This window comes from Erythrolamprus reginae, unplaced genomic scaffold (genome assembly GCF_031021105.1).
Source record: "Erythrolamprus reginae isolate rEryReg1 unplaced genomic scaffold, rEryReg1.hap1 H_39, whole genome shotgun sequence".
In the NCBI taxonomy this organism is placed as follows: domain Eukaryota; kingdom Metazoa; phylum Chordata; class Lepidosauria; order Squamata; family Dipsadidae; genus Erythrolamprus; species Erythrolamprus reginae.
In genome coordinates, this window is record NW_027248494.1 from 345,323 (window position 1) to 358,344 (window position 13,022).

Below are 13,022 nucleotides of genomic sequence, written 5' to 3' on the forward strand. Positions count from 1 at the left end.
GTTATGACCTATAAAGCCCTTCATGGCACCGGACCAGAATATCTTCGGGACCGCCTCCTGCCGCACGAATCCCAGCGACCGGTTAGGTCCCACAGAGTCGGCCTTCTTTGGGTCCCGTCGACTAAACAATGTCGTATGGCAGGACCCAGGGGAAGAGCCTTCTCTGTGGGGGCCCCGACCCTCTGGAATCAGCTCCCCCCTGAGATTAGGATTGCCACCACCCTCCCTGCCTTTCGTAAACTCCTTAAGACCCACCTTTGCCGTCAGGCATGGGGGAACTAAAACATCTCCCCCTTGCCCATGTTGTTTTGCCGTTTGATAGATTGACTGTGTGCCTGTTTTTTATATATATATATTGGGATTGTTTTATGAAATTACTAATTTTAAATTGTAATTAGATTGGAGGGCATTGGATTGTTATTATGTACTGTTTTTTATTATGGTTGTGAGCTGCCCCGAGTTTGCGGAGAGGGGCGGCATATAAATCCAACAAATCTAATCTAATCTTTTGAGGCTTTAGCAGCTTATATTATCTGTTTTGCCTCCTTCTGTCTCATTTTATACACCTCTCAGCTATACTTCCGGACTCTTTAGACCTTCTATAGGCAGCCTTTTTTTTCATTGACTATAGCCCTTACATCATTGCTAAACCATAGCGGTTTCTTTTTCCTTTTTCCTTTAGTTATTTGTCTTACATACAGTCCAATGGCTTTTAAGATGGCCTTTTTTAATACAGTCACTAGGTGCTCGCTCCTGCCATTTTATCCCTCCCCTTTAATTCATTATTTAAATATTTCCCCATTGCATTAAAATTTGTTTTTCTGAAATCCAATACTTTGGTTGCAGTATAGGATTGCTCACAATCAGTTATTACTGTACATCAAACCACAAACATAGATGGTCACTGCAACCTAAATTTTCTCCTACCTTAACCTTAAACCCAATTCCTATTTATAAAAACTAAATCTAGAATATTCTCTCTTCTAGTCGGTGTCTTAACCAACTGTGCCAGAGCTGCTCCTGTAAAGGCCTCTACTATATTCTTACTTTTGCATGTAAGGGCACTGGGGATATTCCAGTCAACATCAGGCATGTTTAAATTATCCATAACCACAATATCTCCCTTTACTGCCATTTCGGTAATTTCATCCACCATCTTATTGTCATATTCCTAAGAGTGCCCTGGAGGCCTATATATCACCCCAATTCTAATGACAGAACCTTCCAGATCTTTACATGTATTTTGAATTAGTGTTCTTTTTAGAATTCCCTTAACATAAATGGCTACTCCACCTCCCCTTCTCTCTATTCTGTCCTTCCTATACAATGTATATCCTGGTATGGATATTTCTCATTCATTAGAATCCTTAAACCATGTCTCAGTTATGGCAATCAGATTCAAATTATCTCTAGATATTATGGCCATTAACTCACAGAGCTTGTTGCTCAAGCTTCGAGCATTCGTGCACATTACCCGAAGAACATTATTTTCAATATTAGTTTGCCCCTTATCATCAACAACTACATCTATTTTATTTACAGCTCCCTTTTCAAAAGTTTCCAGAAACTGATTTATCCTCATTGGTTGAGGACAGAAATCATCCACATCAGTTACATCTCTGTCCCCTTTACCTAGTTTAAATGCCTGTCCAAAAAAGTCCTGAACTCCTCACCGAGCACCAGGGTACCTCTGTATGATGTATGCAAACCATCCCTCTTAAACAACTCCCTATTAGACCACCTACTGACATCATGACTTACATAGCCAAATCCTTCAGCTTTACACCACTGCCTTAACCACACATTAAACTCTCTGATACAAGTTTTTTTATCCTCCTGGCCACAAACCGGTCACACTTCTGAGAAAGTCATTGAATCAGTTATTCTGCCCAGCTCCACGCTTAGACATTGGAAATCTCTTTTTACTACATTAACTTTTCTCTGGGACAAATCAGTTGTGTCAAGATGTACCACGACATCAACTTTATTACCCTTACTCATAGCCTTGACAGTATTTGTAATCCGCCTCCTGTCCCTGCTGGGAGTGGCCCTTGGGAGACACCTCATCAGCTTCACCACATCCTTACTCTGTCCTAAATCAACACCTCTAACAGTCGAGTCAAGAAAATTTGTCCTTTTTATTTCTACTAACTGCAGTTGATGTTTTGCTGACACTATGCACCTTACTTACAACAACTTCCCCATGGAACATCCTCTCATTCTCCACCTGCGGGGCCTCGCTAATATCTACAACAGCCTTACCATTTAAATCCGCAAGAACATTATAGGAATTCTATGCAGAGAGATCAAAATTGCTATGTTTTTGTTCCACTGCACGTAATCTTCCTGAACCGACAGTTGTCCACACAACCCTCCTCCTCGGGGGGCACTGTGGAAGTGGCTGCACACATGGCTGCATTACAGAATGTGGGTGGGACAATCTTTCCACTTCTGACTGCAAGCTACAAACCTTATGCAAAGAGGGCATCACCCTGAGTTCCACAATGTACTACGGAACACAACAACCAAATAAGTGTTACACTGCACCAAGCCAGACATCTTAACAATTTATTGAAATACAAGTACTTAGCAAGAAAATCAACAACCCCTATCACTACTAAACATCTTCTGGGGTTAGTTTATAGTTATATGATTCTAAGCTTAATATGTGAGTGGTCTATGCTTGAACTCAAGCTGCCAATAAAATTGTCCCTTTCTTGCCTTTCTCCTTCTTCCCAGTCAGTAATATCTGCCCAAGCTCTTTGAATTCAAGAAATAGAAATTGTCTTAAAAAGCACTACCTGTCTCTCCTCCTTCTCTCACTAGGTCTCAGATCCCAGCCAGGAGCAGTTTTTCTGGCTTCTGTGATCTGAAAGTAAAATAAAATACACCTATCCCGGGCCCGCCAGAGATCATCCAGAGATCATCAACAGTGGCAGAACTCACAGCTCCAAAGGCCTTGTCTACTTCATCAAGTGTCACCAGGTCAAACTCCTCCCAGACAAATGGGCTAAGATGGGCCCCTGTCACCTCGACTGACTTGTTGTCAGCCGACACTGCATTCCAATTGGAATCAAGATCTGTCTCAATCTGAGTGATTTTATCAGCAAAAAATGAGTAAAACTCCTTGGCACTACCCTGGAAGGGCTCCCCAACCCCCCCTCCTGATTTAGAAGGGAACGAGTCACCTGAAACAGAGCGGCCGGGCGGGATTCTGCTGATGCAATCAAGGCGGCATTATACGCGCATCTTGCTGCCTTGACAGCCACTTTGTAAGTCTTAACATGAGCACTTACAAGTGTTCGATCAGACTTAGATTTATTTTTCATCCAGCGCTGTTCTAGACATCTCTTCGGGCGTTTCAATACCTGAGTTCCTCAGTAAACCAAGCAGCTCTCCAGGATCTAGTGCCATAGAGAGGTCGCAACGGTGCAATCCGGTCAAGAGCCTCGGTCGTAGCCATATTCCAGGCCACAGTGAGACTGCAAATACTGCGATTTCGCTGAGGCTTCCTTTGCTGGGAAACCCCTCCTCCGGACTTGCCAGCGAAGCGCCCATTTTTCCAATACTGGGATTCCCCTGCTGGGATTCCCCTGCAGCATTGCAAAAACGCCGAAGTCCACAGGTGGGGTTTCCCATGGAGGGGACCGTCAGGGGAATCCCAGCAGCACAAAACGGGCGCTTCGGCTGGCAAAAAGGGTGAATTTTGGGCTTGCATGTGTTAATCACTTTTCCATTGATTCCTATGGGAAACATTTCATCTTACGAACTTTTCACCTTACGAACCTTGTCCTGGAACCAATTAAGTTCATAAGAAAAGGTATCACTGTATATTACAAAAGAATAATGAAGAAACTGCAAATGGATTAGATGAAATTTACAGGGTGCACACTAGCTATACATGAAGACATAAATTGCCCAGAGCACATATAAGGTGTACCAAGAAAGAGATTAGAAATGAAATATTAAAAGTTACAAAAGATGAAACAGTACTATACAAAGAGAAAGAAATTCGAATCCTTAAGCAAGGACTGTAAAGATTAAGGGACAACCGAAGAGGATATCGCCCATTGGCAGAACAATTAAATAAAAGAAGAATTCTCTTCAGATGGTTAATCCGAGAAGGAATGCTTATTACTTGGAGAGGAAAAAAGATCAAAATAGATAGTGAACCATTGGCGCAGGAATTTTTTGAGGAATTTATGGCAGAACAAAGATCTGAACTAAAAAGTAAAAGCTGAGAAAAACAACCCCTAATAGATATAGAAAGCAGAAAAGAAGGAACTTTAGAAGATAAAGAACACTAACATGAAGGAATTCTTACTCGGGCACAGAAAGAAAACAGAATAAATAGAAGACAAATACACAACTAAGTTGGGATGGAAAATACGGTAAATCTACTTTCAATTAATGTAAATGGTTTGAATTCATATATCAAACGAAAACTGCAAAAACAAAATTTGAATATTATTTGTTTACAAGAAGTTCACATTCCACAACAAAATGAAAAACAACTTGAAAATAAGAAGTTAGGAAGAATATTCACAGCTTTATCACACAACAAAAAAAGTGGGATTGCAGTATATGTGAAAAAAGAACTAGATGCCCCAAAAGATTAGGCTGATAAAAAAGGAGGAATTTTAATAATCTCAGTCCAATTTTTAATATACGAGTTACGTTAGTAGTTATATATGCGCCAAACAAAAATCAGAAAGTCTTTTTTTGTAAATTACATCAGAAATTGGTAGAATTGGAAGTTGAGGATATTTGTGTAATTGGGGATTTTAATGGTATAATTGATGCAGTTAAAGATTATAAAAGTGTTAATAAAAATTTATATACAAAAAGGAAAGTGCTTCTGAAAACATTCCACCAAATATGTGAAGAATTAAGTTTGAGAGATTGTTGGAGAATGAGAAATAAAGATAAGAGAGAATATACATTTTACTCCAATCCCACCAGAGTTGGTCTAGAATAGACATGGCCTGGGCTAATGCTAAAGTAGAAGTTTTAATAAATCAGATTAAAATAGATATTAATGAATGGGTGGATCATAACCCTATAAAACGTTTTTGGAAAGATGAAGGTAGAAAAAATAAAACATTGATTTTGAATATGTAATTATTGAAAGATCAAGAATATATAGATTGGATTAAAAAAAGAAATGGAGCTATTCCTTAAAGAAAATAATAATCAAGAAACCTATGGGACCTATGGGACACAGCTGAACCTATGGGACACAGCTGAGGCATATCAGAGAGGGTTAATAATAGCTTATACATTTAGAAAATATAAAGAAAAAAGACAATGTAAAAATGAATTAATGCATAAATTGAAAAATTTAGAAAAAGAATCTCAGGACGATCCTGGAAACCAAACCACAAGACAACAAATTGAGCTAACTAAACATAAAACTATAGTTATTCGATCAGGAAGAGGTAGTAAGGAAATTAAGAGCTGCAAAACAAGATCAATTTGAAAATGCGAATAAACCAGGTAGATGGTTATCTAATAAACTGAGGAAAGAAAAGGAAAAAAAGATTGATTCAACAGTTAACAGACAAGAATAAAATATTACACCACCAATTAGAAAAAAAGAGATAGCATTAGATTATTATAAAGAATTATATGATAATGATAGCATTAGAGAAGAAGATATACTAAAATATTTAGAAGACTCAAAAATTAAGCCAGTAAGTAAAGAAGATAAAGAAATGCTAAATGAAGAAATAACTAAGGAGGAGTTAGAACATGTAATTGTGAAACACAATAATAATAAAACCCCTGGACCAGATGGATTCCCAATTGAATTTTATAAGGCAACATTTCATAAAACAGAAGATTTATTACTAGGAATTTAGAACAATATGCTTAAAAATGCCATATGTCCCTTATCTTGGCAAGAAGCCAATATAACATTATTACATAAAGAAGGTGCAGATCCAGATCAGATTAAAAACTATAGATTGATATCTTTGTTAAATGCCGATTACAAATTGTATATGTCAATTACAGCAGAAAGATTGAAAAAAAAATAGTAAGACAATTCATCTAGATCAGAATGGTTTTCTGCCTGATAGACAAATAAGATATACTACCAGAATAACTTTGAACATGTTACAGTATTATGAAAGTTATAGTGATAAAGAATTTGTAATGTTATTTTCAGATGCTGAAAAAGCTTTTGATAATTTAAGTTGGGATTTTTTAAAAAAACTAATAAAAGGTATGGAATTTAGATCAAACTTCAAAAATATGATAAATAATATATACTTAATCCAGTCTCCAGCATGGAGGAAGCTATTCTTCATCTCTTATCTATTAGAGCAATTCAGCTAGTTCCCTCTTGTCAAAGAGGCCTGGGCTTCTACTCCATCCTCTTTGTGGTCCCTAAGACATCAGGAGGATGGAGGGCTATTCTGGACCTGATATGCTTAAATAATTACATCAGGTTCAGAAAGTTTAAGATGCACTCCCTTGCTTCCATTCTGGCATTCATCCATCCAGAGGACTTCATGGCTTCCCTTGACCTCATGGAAGTGTATCTCCATATTCCTATTCTCAAGGGTAATAGGCAATTCCTCTGTTTTGCCTTTCAAGGCAGACACTATCGATACAGGGACATGCCTTTTGGTCTGTCTTCTACCCTCCATGTTTTTACCAAACTCCTAGGCTCCCTAGCTCATATATGAGCTATTCATATGCAATGCTATTTGGATGACATATTAATTCACAGTCAATTCAGACAGGGTACCTTTTCAGATCTCCGGACCTCCATGTCAATCTTACAAGAGCATGGCTTTTCAATTAATATAGCTAAAAGCCATCTTGTTCAATCCACTACTCTCCAACATTTGGAAATAGTGATAGACTCCGTCCAAATAAAGTTTTCCTTTCTCTTGAAAGGAAGACTAGTATTAGAGATCGCATTTCCCAAGTCAAATTTCAAAAGAGAGTTCCTATTGCCATTCCCTCCTGGGGAAGATGGTATCTTGCATTGGGGTCATTCCTTGGGCACGCTTCCATGCCAGAGACCTCTAATGGCTTCTGTTACCCTTTCAGAGGGCAGGGACTAGCAACTCTTCACACAACATCACCATTCCACCAACCAGCTTGAGATCCCTGTCATGGTGGCTCTCCTCTGCTCTGGATAAGGGGTCCCTCCTCAGGATTCCAGACCAATTCACGATCACCACGGACGCCAGACTGTCGGGCTGGGGAGCCCATGCAACAGGTTTGGTAGCACAGGGCACATGGTCAGCGGAGGAGGCCTCCTGGCCGATCAATTGGCTAGAGATAAGAGAGGTCTTCCTGGCTCTCAAGCAATTCAGACAACACATCAGGAACCAACATGTCCTGATCTTGACAGACAACATGGCCACAAAGAGCCATATCTGCCACCATGGGGTACTCATTCCAAAGCCCTAATGCAGGAAGTGTTAAAACTGGGCCTTTGGGTGAAAAGACATCTCCAATCGCTCACGGCTGACCACATCTTGGGAGTTCTCAACCTTCAGGTGGATTGGCTCTCCCACAAAGCCCTGGATCTGGGAGAGTGGATTCTAAACCCAGATCTATTTCAATAAATCTGCTTCAAGTTCGGTCTCCTGTTGCTAGACCTATTCGTGACCACACTCAACTCCCTCAATTCTACTCCAGGAGCAGAGGCCGTCAACGCCCTCAGAACTCCCTGGCCTCGGGATCTACTCTATGTCTTCCCCCCAATCCCGATAATTCCTGACTTGATCCACAAAGTCATACTCAAAGAATTCCAGGTGATTGTAGTGGCTCCACTCTGGTTTGCGATCTTCAACATCTCTCCATCAAGGCCCCTTGGTGACTCCGTTTTGGGGGGATATGCTGTAGCAGGGTGCCTCTCATCACCCAGACCCAGGGTGGTTCCACCTGACTAGTTGGTGATTATCCGGCGCAATCTAGACTTATGAGGCTACGATCCAGATGCCATCGAGGTCATATTAACATCCAGAAGAATCTCTACTAACTGAATATATGACCATACCTGGTCTAAGTTCCATGAGTGGTGTCTTCGGGAGAACCTTTCTCCCATCTGCATTCCCATCCACAGGATTGTTTCCTTCCTGATGAAGGGGTTCCATCAAGGACTTTCAGTCAATACCATTCGCAGATATCTTGCAGGCTTATCCTTGGTCCTTGACGGTCCTCACAGAGAACCAGCTGAAATTTCCCGGAAATTCAAGAGTTATTGAAAGGTATTTCAAACCTCAGATCTCCCAAAATCCACAGATATCTTACCTGGGACTTAACTCAAGTCCTGGCTTCACTCACACATGCTCCATATGAACCGCTTAGAGCAGCTTCCCTCCATCACCTGTCATACAAAGTATCCTTCCTGATGGCCATCACCTTGGCCAGATGGATATCAGAACTGATAGCCCTCTCCATCCGGCAAGATTTATGCCAGTTCTATCTGGACAAGGTGGTCCTCTGCTTGTATCCCACCTTCCTCCCAAAGGTTAGTTCCATGTTTCACAGAACACAAGACATCATCTTACCCTCCTTCTGTATAAATCTGGACCACCATCTCTCCATCAGATGGCACATGTTAGACCTCACCAGAGCGCTATGCATATACATTCAACAAACCAAGGCCTTTCGCAAATCTGAAGCCCTTATTTGTGGCTTATCTCCCCAGGTCCTTGGGATCCAAGGCAGTGTTCCCTCTAATTTTTTGGGGGGGTGGGCGGAAAAGTATAGTGTATGAGCGGCAGTCCCTTCGGGACTGGGTGGCACAAAAATAAATAAATAAATGAATGAACAAACAAACAAACAAACAAATAAAAAACCCACCCTGTTTTGCCTCAGAGAATTTCAAAATAAAATACTGTACTGTGTGTCTATAACAGTGAGCTCATAATAGGGCAACTCTATCAATATCAAAATGCCACTTAAATAGTTGAGCTAGTTTCAAACTAGATTTTGATTTTCTTTCTCTCTTCCTTACTCCCATTCTTTTTCTTTCTCTTTTCCTTCCTCTCTTTTTTCTATCTGTTTCTCTCTCTTCCCCTCTCTCTCTTTCCCTCTCACTCTTTTCCTCTCGGCTTCTGGGCAGGTTTGGAAAACTCTGAGTTGATGATGATTTTTAAGTGAGCGATTGCTCACTGCTCAGCTTAGAGGGAACTATGATCCAAGGTCTCTTCCACCATCTTAGGCCGTTGGATATAAGGGGCTATCGCCAAGGCTTACGAATCTGTCTCCCTGCCCATTCCAAGAGGCATTAAGGCTTATTCTACTAGGAGTCCAGCCGCATCAGCAGCTTGGGCCATCCAAGCTCCCCTGGAAGAGGTCTGCAAAGCTGCCACTTGGTCCATTCCTAATTCCTTCATCCCCCACTCAAGGTCGACTCCTATGCCTCAGCAGACACAGTCTTTGGCCAGAGAGTCCTTCAGGCAGTTATCTCTCATGACACTTGTTTTTTTTATTGGGATTTGCATGTTTGTTTTATTAGATTTGTATGCTGCCCCTCTCCGAAGACATGGGGCGGCTCACAACAATAATAAAAAACAATATATTAGCGAAAGAAATCTAATATTAAAAAGAAGCATATAAAACCCTATCATATTTAAAAACCAAACAGCACATACATACCAAACATAAAATATAAAGAGCCTGGGGGAAAGGTGTCTCAACTCCCCCATGCCTGGCAGTATAGATGGGTCTTGAGTAGTTTACAAAAGACAAGGAGGGTGGGGGCAGTTCTAATCTCCGGGGGCAGTTGATTCCAGAGGGCCAGGGCCGCCACAGAGTAGGCTCTTCCCCTGGGGCCCGTCAAACGACATTGTTTAGCCAACGGGACCCGGAGAAGGCCAACACCGTGGGACCTCATCAGTCGCTGGGATTTGTGCAGTAGCAGGTGGTTCCGGAGGTACTCTGGTCCAGTGCCATGTAGGGCTTTAAAGGTCATAACCAACACTTTGAATTGTGACCAGAAACTGATCGGCAGCCAATGCAGGCCATGGAGTGTTGTAGAAACGTGGGCGAATCTGGGAAACCCCACAATGGCTCTCGTGGCCGAGTTGTGCACGATATGAAGTTTCCGAACACTTTTCAAAGGTAGCTCCATGTAGAGAGCGTTGCAGTAATCGAACCTTGAGGTGATGAGGGCATGAGCGACTGTGAGCAATGACTCCCTGTCCAAATAGGGCCGCAACTGGTGCACCAGGCGAATATGGGCAAACGCCCTCCTTGCCACAGCCGAAAAATGATGTTCCAATGTCAACTGTGGATTGAGGAGGACACGCAAGTTGCGAACCCTGTCTGAGGGGGTCAGTAGTTCCCCCCCAGGGTGATGGACAGACAGATGGAATTGTCCTTGGGAGGCAAGACCCACAGCCACTCCGTCTTGTCTGGGTTGAGTTTTAGTTTGTTGACACCCATCCAGGCCCTAACAGCCTCCAGGCATCAGCACATCACTTCCACTGCTTTGTTTGACTGGACATGGGGTGGAGATGTATAACTGGGTATCATCGGCATATTGATGATACCTGACCCCATGCCGCTGGATGATCTCACCCAGTGGTTTCATGTAGATATTGAATAGCAGGGGGGAGAGGACCGACCCCTGAGGCACTCCACAAGGGAGAGACCTAGAGGTTGACCTCTGACCCCCCACCCACTAACACCGACTGCGACCTACCAGACAGGTAGGAGAAGAACCACTGGAGAACAGTGCCTCCCACTCCCAACCCCTCCAGCCGGCGCAGAAGGATACCATGGTCGATGGTATTGAAAGCCGCTGAGAGGTCAAGAAGCACCAGGACAGAGGACAAGCCCCTGTCCCGGGCCCGCCAGAGATCATCCATCAACGTGACCAAAGCAGTTTCTGTGCTGTAGCCAGGCCTGAATCCATACTGTTGAGGACCTAGATAATCGGCTTCTTCCAAGGACTGCTGGAGTTGGAGTGCCACCACCTTCTCCACAATCTTCCCCATAAAGGGAAGGTTGGAGACTGGACAGTAGTTATTAAGCACGGCTCGGTCTAGGGAAGGCTTCTTGAGGAGGGGGCACACAAGTGCCTCCTTATAAGGGGCCGGAAAGGACCCCCTCCCCAAGAGGCATTGACAATCTCCTGGACCCAGCTCCGTGTCACCTCTCGGCTGGCCGAAACCAACCAATAGGGACACAGATCCAGTAGACAGGTGATGGAACTCACAGCTCCAATGGCCTTGTCCACTTCATCAGGTGTCACCAAGTCAAACTCCTCCCAGACAGATGGACAAAGACGTTTAGCCCCAGTCACCTCGACTGACTCATTGTCAGCCGATACTGCTATGCAATTGGAGTCGAGGTCCGCCTGGATCCGAGCGACTTCATCAGCGAAAACGAGTTAAAATCCTCGGCACTACCCTACTACTACTTGAACTACTCTCTCCCTAGGTACACATCTATTGGGTATGTCCCATGTGACTGTTGGGCCCGCTCCTTAGTATGGAGAATAGGCGTTGGACTGAACGCCTCTTCTCAGATGCTGAGCGGGTACAGCAGTCACTTCCCTCCCCATGTTTAACCTTTTTCCTATCTCTTACTTAACCTTGCCGACCGAGAGAAGAGCATCCTTTGAGCCACCACCATCAAGCCAAGTTTACAGATTCAAAAATTCTAGAAAGGGCGGATCCAGCAATCTTTTTTAAAGACAAAGCTTGGTCCTGATTGGATAGGGCAGTGAGCAAGCCCATGTGACTGCTGTACCCGCTCAGCGTATGAGAAGAGACGTTCAGGTAAGAGTCCAATGCCTATTTTACACAAGATGATTTGAAACTCTTTTTCAATGCTGGTAACGCATTTTTTAAAATGTTAAATAATCAAATCTAAAATATGATTATAATTAACACATTTCATTAGATGCTGCTGCAAAGGGATTTATTCAAGTGTAATGAGTTAATCATGCAATGCTATTTAAACTATTTTGAAAAGCTTTCTTTAAATATTTTAACCCCAAGGCTAATATGTTTAATACATGTTTTTATCTATTAGCCTTCATCTCATAGTGTTCATGGAATATACTGTAGTCCAGCAGATGGAAATCCTATATTATTGACTGCTGGTTCAGACATGAAGATAAGGTAAATTATTCATTAAAGATAAGATAAATGAATACATTGCAGTGGAAACTTTAAAAATCCATCTTAAAATAAAAATGTCATCCAATATGAAGTAATATTTTTATGCATTCTGCATCTCTGAATCTTTGTCAGAAGTGCTGGGAAATTTTTATTTTAATGTGGTAATTGTTAATATGTAACACAATACCTGCTAAGAAGCATTTAGCAGATGCTTTTCAACATTAAATGGATTCAGTTTAGCTATTTTGGGGAATTCTAGATTAAAGAGAGATTCCATGGACTATCTATTGACAATTATGGTAGCTTGGCAAATTAAAGAATAATTATGCATCTTGCTCAGCCTAGCATTGCTGAAAACTATTGCAAGCATAGATTAAAATTTGAATTAAATGAACAATTATTATTATTATTATCATTATTATTATTATTATTATTTATTGGATTTGTATGCCGCCCCTCTCCGCAGACTCCTATCAATCTTCATGGACTGTGTGTTTCTCTAAGGCAGTGTTTCCCAACCGGTGTGCCGCGGCACACTGGTGTGCCGCAAGACATGGTCAGGTGTGCCGCGAAGAAATAAGCTCAGCTTCTGTTCTCGCAACTTTTTGCGAAGAGAAAAAAGTTGTGAGACCGGAAGCTGAGCTTGCTTCTTTGCGCCTTCCAAGTTTTCCAGCAGCTGCGGCGCCCCGCCCGGCTGGAGCTTCCCTGTCAGCAGGTGAGCTTTGGGGCTTGGTGGGAGGGCAGCGGCAGTGGGAGGGTGGTGCGCAGCGGGAGGGTGATGGCGGCGGCAGCGGCAGCGGGCAGGAGCCATGCCGTGGGGCGGTGGCAGGGTGGTCCCTCTCTCTCTCCCCCTCTCTTGCTTTCTCTTTCTCTCCCCCCCTCTCCCTCTCTCTTTCTCCCAGTAGCCGTGGGGCGACGTCA

The 13,022-nt window shown here is 42.5% G+C and overlaps 1 protein-coding gene across 5 annotated transcripts in view; it reads left to right on the forward strand.

Annotated features, from left to right (window-relative positions):
- The window catches only part of LOC139155650 (phosphoinositide 3-kinase regulatory subunit 4-like), a 181,471-nt gene extending 168,794 nt beyond the window's left edge, over positions 1 to 12,677 (forward strand). For 4 of the 5 annotated variants that reach the window (XM_070730859.1, XM_070730863.1, XM_070730860.1 and 1 more), the window contains exons 19-20: positions 12,013 to 12,101; positions 12,568 to 12,677. In XM_070730859.1, the coding sequence (XP_070586960.1) occupies positions 12,013 to 12,101; positions 12,568 to 12,604 (126 nt within the window). In that variant the 3' untranslated portion in view covers positions 12,605 to 12,677. Of the gene's footprint in view, positions 1 to 12,012; positions 12,106 to 12,567 lie in introns of those variants that run through there. The other variant, XM_070730862.1, reaches the window with a different exon arrangement.
- The last annotated feature ends 345 nt before the right edge of the window (positions 12,678 to 13,022 follow it).